The 19,685-nt window shown below is 32.2% G+C and overlaps 2 protein-coding genes across 2 annotated transcripts in view; both read left to right on the top strand.

Moving 5' to 3' along the window:
- The window catches only part of LOC144837847 (uncharacterized), a 336,690-nt gene that overhangs the window by 182,189 nt on the left and 134,816 nt on the right, over nt 1-19,685 (top strand). The gene's annotated exons all lie outside the window — the stretch shown is intronic.
- Nucleotides 2,132-3,147, top strand: LOC144838702 (uncharacterized). The gene is made up of 3 exons (XM_078694151.1): nt 2,132-2,205; nt 2,397-2,915; nt 3,090-3,147. The coding sequence occupies exons 1-3, from the start codon at nt 2,142-2,144 to the stop codon at nt 3,107-3,109; spliced, it is 603 nt and encodes a 200-aa protein (XP_078550277.1). The 5' UTR covers nt 2,132-2,141; the 3' UTR covers nt 3,110-3,147.

Below are 19,685 nucleotides of genomic sequence, written 5' to 3'. Positions count from 1 at the left end.
TAATTATTATTGTTTTCTTCTCAAAAAATTTCATCTGGTTTCAAATATATATTAAATAAATCAATGTTAACTTTTTGGTTAAACCAGTTGACAAGTACTTACTTGCTACGTTTCAGCTACTTTCAGTAGCCTTGATCACGCAAATGACGTTGACATGATGTTCTGTCATTCGTCATAGTTCGGTGAATTGCGCCATCTTTCGTCTGATGTTCAGCTTTCTGCTGGTGTCCCCCTTTGGATGCTCGGGTGTCCCTTTTTATTAAGTCATCGTAGATGTGGCTCAGTTCATGTCCTCCCTGGTCTCTGTTGATGTTCATATTTGTTTTTCTTATCCAAATGGCTTCTTTTATTTTTCTTGATAAGTAGTGTTGTTCTTTGTCTAATATTTTTGTATTTTCAAAATCCGGTATGTGATTTTCTATGGTGGCGTGATCTGTGATTGCTGATTTGTGTAGAATTTTAGATTGTGAGTGGCGAGCGCTCAATCTTGTTTTTAGGATGAACGAGACTTTCTTTTAATTTGTTTTTGGGAGTGATATATTTATTTACATCCTAAAGACAAGATTGACAAAGATCAACAGTGTGGTATAGTCTACAAAGTAGGTTGCCACAACTGCAAGAAGGTATACATAGGGGAAACAGGCAGAGCATTAAAAACAAGAATAATAGAACACAAAACAGACGTGGAAAAAAATACGGTAGGGACAAGAACCAGGAGTGCTCGCCACTCACAATCTAAAATTTGTGGTTTAACCAAAAAGTTAACATTGATTTATTTAATATTATTGTTTTACTTTTTCCTTTTGTATTGTAAATGTTTAGTAAACATTTTAAAAACGTGTGCTACATTGTTTATGTGTTTATTGCATGTTTTTTGGAAATTAACCTTCAATTTGTATCTTTAGGTTTTGTTAACGATCCAGAAGTCATTTGAACCTTCTAAAGATGGTGGTAGAAGAGGGATTCAATATGAGAGATGCATACTTTGTGATGTATGTAGTGATGGATCAGAAAAGAAGCACATTCAAAATCTTGGTGATTTCCAGGACGAGAAGTTACCATGCACCAAAACTGGAAAGTATTTGAGGATGGATGTTGCACGTTACAAGCGGCTATTTGGAGGTAAGAGTAATAACAGAGACAGCAAGTTTGATTTTATTTTATTAATTGTTTGACCAATAAACAAAGATAAAGTCAAAGGTACAGACTGTTAATCTGTAATTATATAAGTCAGCAGAAAAATAAGTATAAATAATTAATGTATGTAAAGAATTAACAGATAAAATGTGGAGAAAAACCTAAATATTAAATAAATAAAATTAAGTATAAAATACATGTGGAAGTCAGTAGAAAATATAAGATCTGGGAGACACCATCTAAATCAGCAACAGTAGCTATTTGATATGTTGACCCTTTTACTGCGTGTACCAGGTAGGCCTATAAACAAATGTTGTTGAACTTAGACTGTGTATACCCGTCGTTACCATGTATATAGGAAAAACAATTATTTAATCGTATTTGCCTATAATATGTAACACCCTCTGTAGTTTTCGATAATTTTGAAGATATTTGCAATTCATTAAAACTATTTACAAGATAAGTCCTCTATATTTGTTAATATCGTCTTGAAATTTGTTGTAACTTGCACCCTCTATCACATGTTTAGTCATTTCGACCTTGGAAAGTTGTATTTTAGCTAATAGGGCAATATCATGTTTATCGTAACATGCACAAAAATTTCCGAATAATCATTATTTATGATTTGTTTTGGAAAATGGTTTTTTTCTACGATTTTGACTCAAAGCTAAAAAAATCCAAAACAAAATCATTGATGTATACACATCTGGAAGAAATGATACAGAAATTGTTAAAAGGTTAAATTTTTTTATTTTTCTTGAGTTTTAACAAAGTTGAATCAGATTTTTAAAAGTAAAGTTGTATTTCTATTGAATAAGTAAAGAGTTTTCTTTGTTATTTCAGAATCAAATCACTGGCAGAAAGTTGCAGCACCGGTGGCAGCAGTTTTAGTTGCAGTTTTTGCAATCTTGATAGGTTGTGATATACTACCAGCAGGAATTACCATTATTATTGGTGTTGTTTTAACTCTGGCTGCAGCCTGGTATACTCACAATATTTTAAAGATGGATATCTTTAGGCTAGGCCTAAAGACCGTCCATGAGAGGATATTCACCGCGAGCTACTTAGGTAGTGCATTGTTTCTCTCTCTTTATCATAATTAAAAGTAATATAAATGCATTATTTTCACAAAACGTCAACAATTGTAGGGAATGGGTCTTTAATTTCATTTAACTTGTTTATTTCACAAACCAGCATAAAAGTGAAACTGAAACAATGATTATCTTCATGAAATTAACTTCCTGTAATTTTATTTGCAGATTCTAAATCTTGTAACCATTTTCAAGATCTAAAAGCTGATGTCAGTAGATGCTTTGACGGTGAAAGATACTGTTGGCTAAGATTCCTACTATTTGATGTTTTAAATGTTGGTGACCTTACAAATCCACATTTTATTGGGAACGACTTACTCAATGCACTTGAACACAAAGGTTTAATCTCACCAACCAATGTTAATTTGCTGTTGGAGATTACAAAGCTATCAGAAATCAAACCTGCTGAAGATATTGTGAAACAGTACATGAAAGACAACAATGTTCAGGACAGGCCTGAAACAAAGTTGTCATCTTACAGAAAGCGACTGTTTACAGCTATGTTAGATATTCACTTAGATGCATTCAAAAGAATTATTTCAAACTATGGATTGAGAAAACATAACTTCTCCAATGTTTGGGATGCAGTTCTCCATCTGGAGATTGAGGCAGAATTAGCAGATGATCCAGACAAAATAAAAAGTTTTGCTCGTCATCTAAACCAAAAAGCAAGAGACATACTACTTGGTAATGCTATGTTAATAACATTACTAACTTTACTCTTATTTAAGAACTGTAATAAAATATATTGTTATTGACTCGTTCATTCTTTAACCAGTTTACATTATAATTTAACCAAAATTAAATTTGGTTAAATTTTAATCATTAAAATTAGTAATGTCATTAACTGATTATTTACAGGCAATAATGAGAAGAAATAAGACAGCATCATCAAGTCACCAATGTGAACCAAGTGAAGGTAAATTATTCATAAATATTATGCAAGATTGGGAGATAAACATAAAAATTACATGATTTTAGTATCATTATTGACAAGATGATAATGACCAAGTAGTAATGAGGATTACTATGAAATTTATGATTTAAAACACAAAGAATATATTATGTAGAATATTAATATAGGAATAAAAAAATAAGAGTGAGTAGTTTTGTTTTATACTATAGTTGTTTCTAAAAGCTGATTATAGATAGAAAATTATTGAATTATAAGTATTATGTTATATCATCATATTCAAACAATGATTATGATTATTAAACAATAATTATAACAATGCTGAATTTGTTACTTAAAATTGGAAATGATTTTGTGTTTTTTCGTGAATTTTTATTCATAAATCTTATCTACTTAATTTATTTCCTGAAATTGGAAATGATTTTGTGGTGTTTCATGAATTATACTGCAATCATATTCAAATAATGATTATGATTTCAACAATGATTATGATGCTAATCTATTGAATTTATTACATTGGAAAATATTGTGGTGTTTTATGAATTTATATTTATTATTCATATTCTTAAAAAAACAATTACAATTTCCACAATAATTATGATAACTGTTATACTAAATTTATTGATACTGTTTTTCATTCGTATAGATCTCTCAGAGGATGATGATGAAGACTTAAGTCACAGACTTAGCCCAATGATGCAATAAACATGGACATTCTATTCATACAAATGTTAGATGGCGTTAAAAGTGTTGAAAACTGGTACCAGTACAATCTACCTGTGAACTCTTTTATCTGCCAATTGAGTAGTGATTTGGTTGCAATGTAATGTTAGCGTGTCATACCTCAATGTACAAAAGCATACTGTAGATTCCCTGGTATCCCAGACTTCAAACACACTAGTTATTGCTGTCCCCTTATAATAGGATTAAATCAACCATTTGGCACTCTCAAACGTGTCCCTTTAATAGGGTTGTCCCCTGATTAGGAGTTGGCTGTAGTGTTGAAACATATATTTCCTCTCGTTTTATGAGAAAGTGTCCCCTGAATAGGGGTGTCCTAAAGAAGGGGTTTACTCCAGTAGTAAAGAGGAGGCGTTCTACTGTTGAAAGATTTATTATAAGATTTCAGTGTACTAAACGGTACATGAATGTTAGTAACAAAAATAAGATGACAAAACAAAATAACAATACTGGAATATTACAAAAAATAACAGTAGGCCTACAAGCATGTGGGTATAAAACATTGCTACTGTTCCTGCAGGCATTACATATTGCTATATTTAGAGATAAGACCATTTTAACTGTTTTTATATTTCGTTGTGCATTTATATTAGAGTCTCTAGGTTGAGATTACAGGCAAATCAAACGACAAACATACATTTTTTGAATAAGAATTGAGTTAGGTAAGAAGAATATGTGCTACCTCAGACCTCAATGCCATAAAAGAATAATGGATTAATAAATGAGTTGTAGATTATAATTAGGATGTCTTGAGGAACAAAATATCTCAAATTAAATAATATGCCTATTTTTTTTTCTTACATTTTGAAATAAACTATGAATATTATTTTACAAGCCTTTATCTACTTCATTGATTACATTCTATCCAATTAAGAGATCCAATTTTGTTTTAAATGTTTCTTCTGTTTTGAAAAATAATCCAAAGGTCAAAGTCCACTCTTGATTCCCGTTTTTATTAAAAACAAAAATGTTCCCCTAAAGAAATTAAACTGACAACATTATAGTACAGTACAGTAAATGGACAGAGTTTAAATATTAAAAATAAAGAGGAAAAAACACCTAGGAACTGGAAGTAGTCGGAATGTCTTCCAATTTTTTTGTTTAACTTCAGAGAACCAGTTAATTATATAGTTTGTTAATTTATTTTTTTATATGCAGAATTACAAAAACAAAACGAACAAAAACATATGCAAATGAGACCAGGTAAACGGAAGAACAGAATCAGAGCCATATATATATAAAGTCGTAACTATATATATGGCTCTGAACAGAATTAAATCCTTGCACCCTCTAATCCTTACCATACTAGACACAATTGTTGAATCCCACTGTGCTACAAACGCCTCCTTCTCTGTTTCATATTTGATCTGATTGTTAAACAAACAATGCTTAAATCTAAATTAATGTTTGATGAATGAATTGTTTATAGTGTTCAATTTTTTTTTACATTACTAAATTATATTATTATATGAATAAATTTTATAATGTCTATTTGTTGAATGAAATGTTTTATATTTTGATGTTTTTTCACTTTTAATTCAATTTTGTAAATTAAAACTCAATTCAGTATGCTGCTATGTTTTAATGTTATTCATATATTTTTAAATAAATACTAATGAATGAAAAACAATCATATTTGTTTATTTGTAAGGATAGGGTTTTTTTGAAGGGGGAGATTTTAACATTGAGGAGATCATTATATCAAATTGTACGTGCTAGCTATTGTTAAAAATGTATTGTTTATTATAGGAATAATATTATTCATTTCACCAACCCGCTGCCGGAGATCGAGTAATAAAGTTCTTCGATAATATTGCAGCGATAAAATGTAGACAATTGTGATTGCGCCCTCTATAAAAAATAAAGTTTATCACCCACACCACACGGTTTATACAAAAGAATGTCAAAAGCAAGAAGTAAGTTTTGTTTCATTATTATCATACCATATCATATACGGAATTCTTTATACTCTATTGTTTTAATAGCAGGTCTTTTTTTGGATCTATATTCGTATCCTAGGCTATAGGCCCTACCTAGCCTAGCTAGCTAACAAACTAGCCTATGCTAGGCTAGGCCAGGTCTCTAATAAGGCCTCTAGGCCTACTATACTAGGCCTAGCGCGCCTATAGGCTAGTCTAATCTGAGGGGAACAGACGATCGGGACCACGGACGATCGGGCCCAAGACGATCGTGCCCACATTTTGCGGGCCGGATCGTCTTACCAGTTGGTCCCGATCGTCCAGTATTTTCAGAACCACGTTGGTCCCAATCGTCTTACCAGTTGGTCCGATAGTCTTTTGTGTTAATATACAAAATAATGTCCCACATTTCATTCCTAGAGCTAGGTGTCAACATGCTTTTCTTGCGTAAATTAATTAAGATTTTAATTAAAAAGGTTAATTAGATTTTTCTGATTTTATCAAAATTTTCCCCTAATTAACACTACTGCTAGGGATAACGATGTAAAATTAAAAGTTAATATTTTTCAAACAAATTATACATTGCCTGTTAGTATTTTGTATCAATATTATAATAAAGAAAGAATTATGAAAATATGACTTGTTTGTAGTTTTCGAAATATAGGGTTTAAAACATCGTCGAAAATGATCGTTTTTAGCCACGAACGATGTAAACTAATTGCGCCCACAGTCGACAATTGTATGAACTAGTCATTTTTCGTTAAAATAATTAAATAAAATCACGGTTTTAAGTAATATAATTTGTATATCAACATTGTAAAATTCAATAAAATATGATATTACTTATTTATTATATAAAAAAAAGTGTTAATTTAACCTCATTCGAAGAATTTCAATGCATTATTTTCACGTGTAATTGGACAGGCCTTAGACCATGTGACTTCACGGCGCTCGCGAGAAAATTATTCCGCTGTGTGTTGATTCGCGTCAACCAAACAAAGGGCGAGAATCCAAAATCGTTCAACCGTGAGACCTGCGGAGCGGTCTAATGCAGAGGTTTGATTGGCTTGCAATGACATCATACCACAAAATGGCGTTTTTGTAGTTGAGCCCCTCGGAATTTTCCAAAAATTATTTTAAAAATGGACAAAACAAATATTTTTCATGGTATATGGGTTGTTACTATGAAATATTCGAATCATAAAGGCCTCATATCGGGATAAAACTGTTTTTTTAGCACGTAAAATTAATATTTTTCTTAGTAACAAGCACATGGTATGTGGAACTATATTAACTTGGTGTAGGAATAAAAAACATTTTGAGGTCATAAGAGGCTCAACTACAAAAATAAGGTTGAAAATGGTAGGTCATTGAGTCTTCCGAGGGTTTCGTAGTAAACAAAAGCTATACGCGCTAGGCGATAATGATCTTTTAACCACTCTATTCACATTTTTGGTTGAATGAAATGGAAATAAAAAATACTTGATCTTATAGAATAATAGGTAAATAAATATTTACTCAAAAAGATATTTTCATGAATAATTTATTTTCAGAATAATTACCTAATGAAAAAGTGTTTACCAAAGTAAAAAACACCGCGTCAATGACATTGCGCGCATAGTAACGTGCGCACTGTTTAATCGTGGTAATGAAAATGGAGTCAGCTCTCGGTATCCCTACTACTGCTGGTTTTAAGAATTTCTTACCAAATAATCTCGATTTATGAATAAATTAAATGTGATTGATTTTAATTGTTATTATTGTGTTGTATGTATTCCCGTATTTAATTTTTGCTCTATACAGTGTGATATAACTTGACTTCTCTCTCGCGACAAAATTAGTAGCACATGCGTGAAACCTGATTCGGTAATACATATTTTTCTGACTTCAAATCGAATAATGATTTTTTAAAATTTTCCGAGAATGTTTTGGGCCCGATCGTCTTATTCATTGGGCCCGATCGTCTGGGCCGGATCGTCTCTGGTCCCGATCGTCTTTCACTCTTGATGGGCCCGATCTGGGCACGATCGTCTCACGATTTGGGCCCGATCGTCTTGAAGTGGGCCCGATCGTCTGATAACCGTCTAATTTAGGCTTAGCCATCTACGTACTACACTACTAGGCCTAGAGGGACGCTAGTTCCGTTTCGCACCTGTCTATTATTTCGACTCCAAATGTGTTAAGAAACTTTATCCTGAATACCACACCTTAGAATTAGACCTCATAAGTACTTTTAGTTTTACGATGGAGAATCACAGAAAAAGTAACAAATAAATACTTTAAATTGATGAATTTACAGACGTGTTTCTTGCACACGGTTTGTGAATTTTGCATACTACATGTTCAATATTGACGTTTCTATGGAGCGCCAAAAGAGCAACTATAATAGAGGGCTAAAAAGGCAGTGGAATGCGCATATTTAATGCATCTATTGGTGAAAATTACGTTCAATTTAAATATATTTTGAAAATGTTAATACAACTAAAATGTTACTGTTGATACTGTACATGGTTTTCGACAAATCTACAAATTCATCATCATAAGATGTACTGTAGGTTATATACCTCAATGATCTAAATAATATCCCTCTTTATAGTCCTGGGCATAGACCAATTAGATGCTGATTTAGGGTCGTTTAATGTTCTTTGAAAACAGCACATTATCGGCAGTAACATGTAACAACATTTTTATTGACAAAAAAATTGTGAATTAAAACGTGTATTTCATAAATAGATGCATTAAAAGTAGACGCATTCCACTGAATTTTTAACCCTCTATTGTTGCTCTTTTGGCGCTCCATAGAAATGAAAAAAATGAACTTTGTGTATGCGAAATTCGCGAACGGTGTGCAAGAAACACGTCTGTACAATCGTCAATTTAAAGGATTTATTTGTTACTTTTTATGTGATTCTTCTTCATACAAGTACTTATGAGGCCCCAATTCTAAGGTGTGGTATTCAAAATAAGTTTGGAGTCGAAATAAAACAGCTAGGGCCAGGCCTGGCCCAGGTGATCGGGGAGCCCAATAATGTTGTAAGACGATTGGGACAAGAGACGATCGGGCACAAAATAAAAATGTAGGGTCTCACAACTAAATGACAACTCAAACAAATTTTTGTGCTCCCGCAGCCATTTTGCAGAGATGACCAGCTGAGAGAAAAAACGGAGAATATATCACAAGAATGAGTATTTTTGCATTAGAAATTTGTAACAGAGCGTGGATGCCCACCCTCATGAGAGCGGATGTATACAGACTAAAGAAGACTTGATTTGACAGATATTATGTCATATTAAATAGAATTATAATAATACAGTAGAACCTTCATTTTACGTACGGACGGTACACGTGAGACCAAAAGACATACGTAAAACATGGGATTCGTAAAATCCAGGTTGACCTTAAATTGACCCCAAATACGTAGATTATAGCTAAAAAGGCTGCCATGTTTGCCTACAGTACTTTACTGCACAGCATGCAAGTGGTCACTAGCTATGCCTTGCCTAGACTAATCTAGGCCAGGCTAGCAGGCCTAGCAAGATGTGAGGCCTAACTAGAAAAGTACAGTATATATAGGCTGTGCGATGTTTAAATAAAGTGATATAAATAAAATATCAATGTTCTTGTATTTTCAATAAAAACAACACTGCTGTAGGTGGAATGCACATGTGTAGCTTGTCTCTCACACAGCAGAGTTCCTCAATCAGCCATGGCTTTGTGCTTGTTGTTAAATTGCGCCCTCAATGTAAGAAAATGATGATGTCATCGGTCATTTTAAGCGTACATAAAATCCAGGGAACGTAAAACAGAGGTTCTACTGTATATTTAAATTTGATTTCTTTTAATTTAATTTATATTGTTACATGTTTATGTCTCGTCATACTGTATTTTTGTGAGGGTCCCTAGTGATAAGCTTGGGCTGGATGGACCACCCTCATAAAATATTGTTGAAATAAAAATAAATAAATAAAACATTTTATAAAACATATTTAATAACAAACTATGGGTACATTCACTTCTACAGAAAATTATTAAATTAGTTCACAAAGAAAGACCGAACCACAACAACAAACACCTACCCAGCGTTACTTAGTCTATTCTTTGCTGCGTAATAATCTATGTCCGGTAAGTAATTTATTTATGATATAAATGTTACATTTGATTAATATTAATTTTTTCTACTAGAAACAAGCTAAATAGATATATTATTAAACTATCCTTCGTGAAAACAAGTCAACAACAATCTATCTGCTATGCCATGCCTTTGATCATTTTGAACTAGGGTTAGGTAGTGCCATGGTTATCCCACTCACTAGTTCATACTATTCATTATCACTTTGGTAATAGTAGTGTACAATGACAGAGTATTGACTTAAGTTCATTTTACAGAGAGTAATAGTAATAGTAATAGTAGGCCTACAGAGAGTTATAAACTGCTGTGTGTTCTATTTATTATCTTTGTTTAACATTAGAATACAATGTTAATATTAAATCTATGGTTTAAGATTATCTGATAACAAATTGTATAACAGGAACTCAATAAACAAACAAATCATTAATAACAATTTCTACCCAAGTGTTATAATGAACTTTTTATGATATAAACTGTCCAACCAGAGCAATATGTACAAAAAATATATTTAGATTATAAAGATACTAAATGTTTGCTGAAGTCTTATGACTGTGTATATCTATCAGAGGTCCCTGTAGCCTAAAAGAAGATTAACCAAAAATAAAATTTCAAATATGTCCAATTTTGACAAATATAGTGACCCATGAAACCCAAAGAAGAGAGCTCAATCAACCAGATCTAACATGGGATACCACATAAGACTAAATTAAGGTATTGTGAATACCTGTTTTAACGCCCACTTAGCGTATGAGGACTTAGCGTATCAGAATGGATGACACAATTGCACTGGCAGCAAATGCATAAAATGTCATCCAAACCAATTAATGATATGACTGGAAACCTACTTAAACAAATTAATTTGAAAAAATAAAAGTTACAGAGTTATTTGGCTAAAAAATATAATTGTTTATAAACTAGAAATCTAGCTAGTCAACAGAAAAGTAAAAGATTATGTCTCTTTTAGAATACAGTGTGTGGCGACACCACCAGATACCGCCAGATACCTACTAGAGCAATAAATCCTACCACCAGAGAGCAGCCACCTGTTTGGAATTGATTATTAAGGGTATATTGCAAATTTCAAAGCTTAATTCTTTCAGAAACTGATAAAATTGAAGTTTAAAGTTGAATTTCTCGCCGTCGTATTCCAGAACCGAATGCGTTTGATAAACATTATAGCAACGAAACGAACACATTCATCCGTGTCTCTTGTGTATTAAACTGTTCAACAGTCAACTATGAGGCGCTACCGATGAATTTATTTGGTCAATTAAAATCAGAAATTCGTTTCTGTACACTATAACATTTATTAAAAATAAATAAAACTTAATGCCAACTACCTTTTGTCAGTGATGGTAATCGTATGTTAAAATAGAGTAAACTCATTATAGAATAGGAATGTGGAAAGAGAAAATAAAACAGAAGTTTTAACTTGATATTACCATGTATTTTATGTCTAAAGAAATATCGGGCCACTGCACTATATGTCAGAGGGGTGAAATAGAAAATATACAACATTTTTTATTTAATTGCCAAGCTCTTAAAGGGGGATTCTGGGTTTAAAATTGCTTTTAAATATTGTTTATTTAAAAATATTATAACAATATAGACATGTCAGAATGAAGAAGTAATAACGAGAAATTAAAAAAATTAAATTTCATATACATTTTAGGGTAAATTCATGGAAAGTCTGTTTTTCAGCTGCTTAGGGAAGCTCATTAATATTCATGAGATATTCACAAAGTCACGTCATCAGTGGATTCCAAACTCGCCACGTCATGATGATGTTTGTCAACTAATTTACATCTCTCTCCCCCTGTCAAACGACGACCACCCGATCATTGTGAAATACATTCTATCAACCAAACTCCTAAACAATCTAAACCTAAAACATTCTACAAAATCGGCTGTAAATATTGAGGCCGTCCGCACGTATGGTGTCCCAATCATCTAAGTAGGTCTAAAATAGGCCTAGTTTATACTCTCCAAAAAAGCGGATACTGCATCAAGCAAGTAGACCAGGTAGTAGGAAGGAGACCTAGCCGATCCGGCCCAGTTAAAAATTGAGCTAGCTAGTGTAGTAGACCCTATGCGAATTGATACTACCAGGCCTTTTACTATAGGCTACTCTTGTTAAAATTAGCAATACTGTACTTATGTTTACAAATATTCCAACTCTCTCATTCGAGCTATATTATCTATACCATTCCGGTAGGTCGAGTCGACCTTCAATCAAATACTGTACATCGTTCATGTTGTGATTATAGACGGGGTATACTCGACCCGACCAGTTTGGTATTGTCTACTCTGTATCTGCTTATCACGTGACGATGCCAGGCATGGGCAGAGAGAGCACGTGTATCGTCGTCTCGCTCTCCTCGCTCAGCAGGAATGTATACGTTACGCTTCATTGATTTTGAAGGCTTTCCCTAAGTCAGTGCGAAAATCGGCAAACGTAAAGTGCAAACATATCTAATTTGTCACTGTTTTGATGAATTGAAAAATTGACTTTATAAATGGGAAGACCGACTAAAATTACATCAGATAAGTATAATTTTACAAAATTAATTGATATGGTTAATGATAACGAGTCGTCGGAAGATTGACCATTTCACGAATTTCCTATTCTGTAACACAGTGTCATATCGCCGTAGCTGCACTTGTAATCTGGCCTCATTTCACAGCCTTCGTTCTGCTTCACTGGGCGCTTATATAAATTGAAACTTTTACCGTTCAAGAGACAAACAAATATATTTTACATTTTTTACTATTCATTTTAAACCCGGAACCCTCCTTTAATGCCATAAGAGAGATTGAATTTATAATAATATAATAACAATTTCTACAGCACCCAGAGTATACGAAAACGATGACAAAGGGAAATAATTAAAATTAATGTGCACAAAAATTGTTATCGTATGCTATTTGTTATGTTATCGTTACCGATTTTGACATACAAAACATGATAAAAACATAATGTCAAAAGAAAGACTAATCGCGCAATCGATTGGTGTAATTTATGTGACTGACTAAAGTAACAAAAAAGCATCGGTAGCGCCTCATAGTTGACTGTTGAATACAATACACAAGAGACACGGATGAATGCGTTCGTTTCGTTGCTATAATGTTTATCAAATGCATTCAGTTCTGGAATACGACGGCGAGAAATTCAACTTTAAACTTCAATTTTATCAGTTTCTGAAAGAATTAAGCTTTGAAATTTGCAATATACCCTTAATAATCAATTCCAAACAGGTGGCTGCTCTCTGGTGGTAGGATTTATTGCTCTAGTTTGTATCTGGTGGTGTTTAGTAGGACCATCGAAAATTATGTTTGGACACTAAGAAAACCAAATTGTTATGGGAAATCTTTATAGCCTAAATACTTTTGGGGAATTCCATGCAAACTTCAGAAGTTTAGAAGAAAATAAAGTGCAAAGGCTTTGCCACTATGGCTACATTGAGAAAAACCCTCATGACTTTTCTTTAAAGAAATTTAATTTCTTCATTGTAGAAACAAAACCCATTTTGAGTAAGAAATAGAAAAATGTGAAGCAAGGGAATTAAAAAAGGATAAATTATGTTTTTAATAATTTTGCTGTTTATAACATACTCAATGTTTGACAATTTCATAGCTAACACAATATTTGTCTGAGATTTTTCTTATGAAAAAAAGTAATTGTTTATTAAGAGTTGATTAGGAATTGTATTTCATCTCAGAATCTTTTTAGCCAGTGTTGTATATTTGAGGAAAAAGATATGCAGATTGTCAACCAGCTTACATTGAGGGGCCTGATTATTATTAATGACCGTTGTGTGTTTGTGTTGTCCTGTTGTCCCTAGATACAGGCAAACAAATCCTCAAAATCATTATCATTAGTTTAATATTAACTTTGTATTTACAAAAGATAAAGTAAAAATCATCTGATTGTTTGAAACATGTACAAAGGTTATAGAAATGTTTGGTTATTACTTTATGATCCATTTATTAATAGACTAAAATGCACTGCTTCCCCAGGGCTGTTAGTCAGGGCATTATTTCTCCATGGTCAGGGTATTTGTGTGGGGTATTGTACTACCTTACTTTATGATCCATTTATTAATAGACTATTATATGTTTTTCTTTTTAAAATGTACACCTATATATTATTCTGTTAAAAAATATGCCATTATTGAACAAATAAATGTTTTTTGAACTGAACTGAACTCTCATTTTGGTAGATATACACCAGGAGTAGATCCAGTATTTAGAGGGGAGTGCTAATAATAGACTGGGGAAAGAAGCCTAGGCCCCGTGGTTATATTACCTGCATAACATAATGTCACACTTATTTTGGTAGAAATACACCAGGAGTAGATCCAGGATTTAGAGGGGAGTGCTAATAGTGGACTGGGGAAAGAAGCCTAGGCCCCGTGGTTATATTACCTGCATAACATATTGCCACACTTATTTTGGTAGAAATACACCAGGAGTAGATCCAGGATTTAGACGGGAGGGATAATAATAGACTGGGGAAAGAAGCCTAGGCCCCATGGTTGTAATCAAAATTTTAAAATGTCCTTTTTAGCCATGCTTTTATAAAGTTTACCACTATTTAATTTTCCAATTTCGGACCTCCACATAAAGAGATATTTTTTATGTATATTGAAGATTCATATTAAAACGGCAGTGCGAAATGACACTTTTGGTTTTAATAATAAATTAACAATTGTTTATCTCATAATAAATTTACCAATTTAAAAATAAAGTTCTGTTCTTATTGTAATATCAATTTTTTTTATCCATAATTGTTATTTTTTAAATATTTTGTATAAAACTGGTAGACTGCTCACAATTTAGTGGTGTTTGTTTCAGTATGCAATTTATGATTTTTTAAATCAATAATTTATAATTAGGTGATATATTTAATATAGCTTAGTGCATTCTCCATACAAATTTCTGATAAATTAAAGAAATTATTAAAGTGATTAGGACAGGCGTCTCTACGGATATCTTTTTTCCTTCTTGATATACCAATAATTAACCAGTATATAGGCCAATAAATAATATTATCAATAATATTATTACAACATAAAATGGCATAGTAGACCTCTACTAACCAAACAGAGTCCCCTAATTAGCCTTTAGTGAAAATTGTTTTTTATACCTAAACAATTCCTTCAAAATACACATTATTATCCTAAAGCCCAAAATGTTATTAATTTGCACCTTTTTTTTATAAAGCTAACATATTATTATTGATAATTTGTGAATCTTTATTTTACAGTTGCAATTCTACATTTTATCCTATTTCTTATAGAATTACTTTACATTTACCTACTCAACGTGCAAGGCGTCCTTTAAATATAAAGAGTTACAACATTGAATGATTACATTTACCTACTCAACGTGCAAGGTGTCCTTTAAATATAAAGAGTTACAACATTGAATGATTACATTTACCTACTCAACGTGCAAGGTGTCCTTTAAATATAAAGAGTTACAACATTGAATGATTACATTTACCTACTCAACGTGCAAGGTGTCCTTTAAATATAAAGAGTTACAACATTGAATGATTACATTTACCTACTCAATGTGCAAGGCGTCCTTTAAATTGAGTAAATGGCTCCACCCAGAGATATATAAAGAGTTACAACATTGAATGATTAGAAGCCATTTTTGTGTCTAAGAACTTGCACGCTGCGTGCATGCTTGTTTATTTTGTACAGCGTTTTCCTGTAGTTCATCCATTATTTTTAGATCTATGAAATAATGCTTAGATGCCGTATTTTACTAATTTATTTTAGTAATTTATTTTATTAATGGTCTTGATTCGGTAGCCTATATATATTTTTTTTATAATAAAAAAATAAACGCTACATGCAAGTTGGGATAAATCAAAGCATAAGCCAATACAACATGTCATATAACACACAATTCACCTCTCTTTATATATGGCTCTGCGTTTTTGACACAAGCTGCGCCGACAACTTCATTAAATTTTAGAGACTCATTTATCATTTCATTTGTAATAATTTGCCTTTATTATTTTAATATTGTTCATACTGTACCCTTTTCAGTATATTAACAAATATATCCACAACACTTATTTTATTTAGTCAGCAAAGCATGCATTATGAATTTAAAAATATTACATAGTTATACTGTATATATATTCTGTTGATACAAAATAAATGGTACGTCTAGTACCGCGAATAATTAAAAATCAATAAATCTTATAATGTACTACTAGCACAAGCGCACATGCAATTATTCTTTGCCGCAAGTACTTCTGTACACTTTGCACATCAATAATTCACCGTCAAATATGCAATTACATTTTTAAAAATATATGAAAACATTTAAAGTATTTTGTTGCTCCTAATCTATACTTTACATGGTTAATGGAGATAATTTTGACACAATTTGATCTGTATATCACATGACTTTTAAATTTAACCCAATGTCGTAACTCTTTATATATATGGCTCTGGCTCCGCCCATAATTCGTTCGTTTACATTGGTCGAATAGGAATTATGATATCTTCCTAACACTATCTTTGTTTATATAAAGTTTAAACGATAGATACTGTAGGTAAACAAGACTTATATTTTCTATTAAATAGGCTAGCATGCAATACTGATTGGGAAGTCATGTGACTCACAGAAGCAGTGACAATTATAAACACCTTATAGTCAAGTAGCGTCTGTTGATGTAGAGCTGTTCAGTCGGACTGATTTACCAGTGGATGGAAGATTGTTTCCAGGGTAGGGTACCAACAATTCTGTTGTTCAGTTCAGTTGTAGTGTGAGTTTTTATATTATTTATTTAACATTTCATTTGACTTACAGAATTGTGCGTTGTTTTATGACAATTACACGAATAGCAATACTTTGTTTGGAAATGTTGGTTTATGGCATCCATTGAAGTGTTTCTCAACTATTTTATTTTTACAGCAAAAATTGCAATACAATTAAATTACAGATTTTGATTCGAAATTCAGAGGCTTAAAAGCTAATCTTGGTGAACACTACTAGGGTGATCACGATATTTTGCTCAAATTCTGCCTATGTTATCACTTACCTTTCAGGCCTTTCGTTTAATAGCATATGAATTGTTCAATAAACTTGTGTTAAAATGTTAATATCAAACCTACTACTAATGTCTGTTGTTGGAGATTACAAAGCTCACAGAAGTTAGGCTGCTGAATATCTTGTAGTACTAAGTACTTATTGAACAAAACTAACACTAATATGACTGTCAGTAGGGTAGGCCTAGAGCAATAGCCTACCACATCCAGGCCTAGGTTTTAGAGGAACTTGTTGCCTAATAACATCCTAAATGTATATTTAGTAGTCTTTGACTAAATTTATTCCTATCTACATTCTTATAATATATGAACATCAGTCAGTCTCAGATTTTAGACCAGGAACTCAACCACATTTGCTCTCCTTAATTTAACTGAAGAGTGGCTTGAATCCTTACAAAAAAGTTCCAAAACTAGGCTAGACGTCACATCAAACATTTCGTTTTATTGGCCAGAATCCACAATTACCGGGCGGTATTTTTACGAAAGCAAATTTGTTTCTATCCTGGGTGGATTTTCCGCTCCGCATTGTTTGTACAGTAAAATGGTCATAAGAAAAAACAAAAATTCTATTTTTTCGTTTTCCGCTTTTAATGCTTACCATTACCGCTCGTCTGTGTAAATTGGCCTTGAGACAGTGGAACCGTAATCTTTTAACGCTTACCATTACCGCTCGTCTGTGTAAATTGGCCTTGAGACAGTGGAACCATAATCTAGCCATCTTGTGTATTTCATATCCCCATAATTTTATTGAATATACTGTATATGATTTTAATATTTCATCTTGTGTATATTTCAACACAGTCCTCATAAGTTGATTCAAACTTTATTGAATACACTGTATATTATATTAATATTTCATCTTGTGTATATTTCATAACACAGTCCTCATAAGTTGACTCAAACTTTATTGAATACACTGTATATGATATTAATATTTCATCTTGTGTATATTTCATAACACAGTCCTCATAAGTTGACTCAAACTTTATTGAATACACTGTATATGATATTAATATTTCATAACACAGTCCTCATAAGTTGACTCAAACTTTATTGAATACACTGTATATGATATTAATATTTCATCTTGTGTATATTTCATAACACAGTCCTCATAAGTTGACTCAAACTTTATTGAATACACTGTATATGATATTAAAGTCCCCTTCCCTACATTTTTTAGATCTAATTTAAGATCACAAACTATATTTGTAAAAATAATACTATATGGTCCCATTGCGATAACTTTTTTTGTCTTTAAACGGTTAAAAATGTGAAAAATAAGTCGATTCTAATAATTATAGTGGCCCGCTATAAATCCCAAAATGCATTGCGCTCGGATTGATATTTTTGTTTTTCTTCTGTAATTCACCCACGTTTCAATCGATCGTGTGGCCAAAACAATTGGAAGACTTCTAAATTTTCAGCGAAAATACCAGGTTTTTCCCAATTTGTATCAATGGAGACTGGCAAAAATAGAAAGACAATTAATGCAGCAACTATACAACGTCAGGCTAGGTACAGTATATAGCTAGCGTACGATGTTCGTACTTTACCGATGTTTACCAGCTAGGCCTACAAAACTAAGCCTTAGCTAGGCTAGGCCTAAATACCGTCCACGAGAGGTCATTCGCCGTGAGCTACTTAGGTAGTGCATTGTTTCTCACTTTTTATCATAATTTACCATAAAACGTACATTTAAGACAAGGAATGACCTGGTTTAATGTTTTTAAAGTAATATATATATGTATAATTTTTACAAAACGTCACAAATTGTAGGGAAGGTGTCTTTAATATTTCATTTTGTGTATATTTCATAACACAGTCCTCATAAGTTGACTCAAACTTTATTGAATACACTGTATATTATATTAATATTTCATAACACAGAGTCCTCATAAGTTGACTCAAACTTTATTGAATACACTGTATATGATATTAATATTTCATAACACAGTCCTTATAAGTTGACTCAAACTTTATTGAATACACTGTATATTATATTAATATTTCATAACACAGTCCTCATAAGTTGACTCAAACTTTATTGAATACACTGTATATTATAATAATATTTCATCTTGCGTATATTTCATAACACAGTCCTCATAAGTTTACTCAAACTTTATTGAATACACTGTATATGATATTAAATATTTCATAACACAGTCCTCATAAGTTGACTCAAACTTTATTGAATACACTGTATCTATAAATTATGGTTAATTCTGACATAGGCGAGCACAATGCAAAAACTTCGGTACAAATCTCCGTCTTGGATACCTACCTTATCTATCTCAGATGTACCGCGAAAGATAGATTTGATAACATTAATGTGCAGTTCGACGCTATTTTTCCATATTTCTATCTTAGCAAGATATTATAAAGAGTTTTTTAACAACATTTATGATTTCAACAGTAGATTTTCTACTCAATTTCAATTCTTGGTGGTCAAGTTATTTCCGGGTTTATGAACTTGGTTTCAACTATTTTCTCTCTTTTATACACAAGGGAGCAGTTAAAATAATAGATTTGACCCTAAAGGTGACTGGAAACAGGCACTTTACCGCGAAACGTAGATTTGATAACATTAATGTGCAGTTCGACGCTATTTTTCCATATTTCTATCTTAGCAAGATATTATAAAGAGTTTTTTAACAACATTTATGATTTCAACAGTA

This window comes from Antedon bifida, chromosome 3 (genome assembly GCF_963402885.1).
Source record: "Antedon bifida chromosome 3, ecAntBifi1.1, whole genome shotgun sequence".
NCBI classification, from domain to species: Eukaryota; Metazoa; Echinodermata; class Crinoidea; order Comatulida; family Antedonidae; genus Antedon; species Antedon bifida.
Note: the sequence above shows the minus strand (reverse complement) of the source record. Positions and strands in the feature narration are given on the sequence as shown.

Bases quoted from the DNA above. Each gene is read 5' to 3' on its own strand.
- LOC144838702 (XM_078694151.1), top strand. From the start codon at position 2,142: ATGGATATCTTTAGGCTAGGCCTAAAGACCGTCCATGAGAGGATATTC. The intron at 2,206-2,396 runs GTAGTGCATTGT...TTTTATTTGCAG, and splicing joins ATTCACCGCGAGCTACTTAG to ATTCTAAATCTTGTAACCAT. The intron at 2,916-3,089 runs GTAATGCTATGT...GATTATTTACAG, and splicing joins AGCAAGAGACATACTACTTG to GCAATAATGAGAAGAAATAA.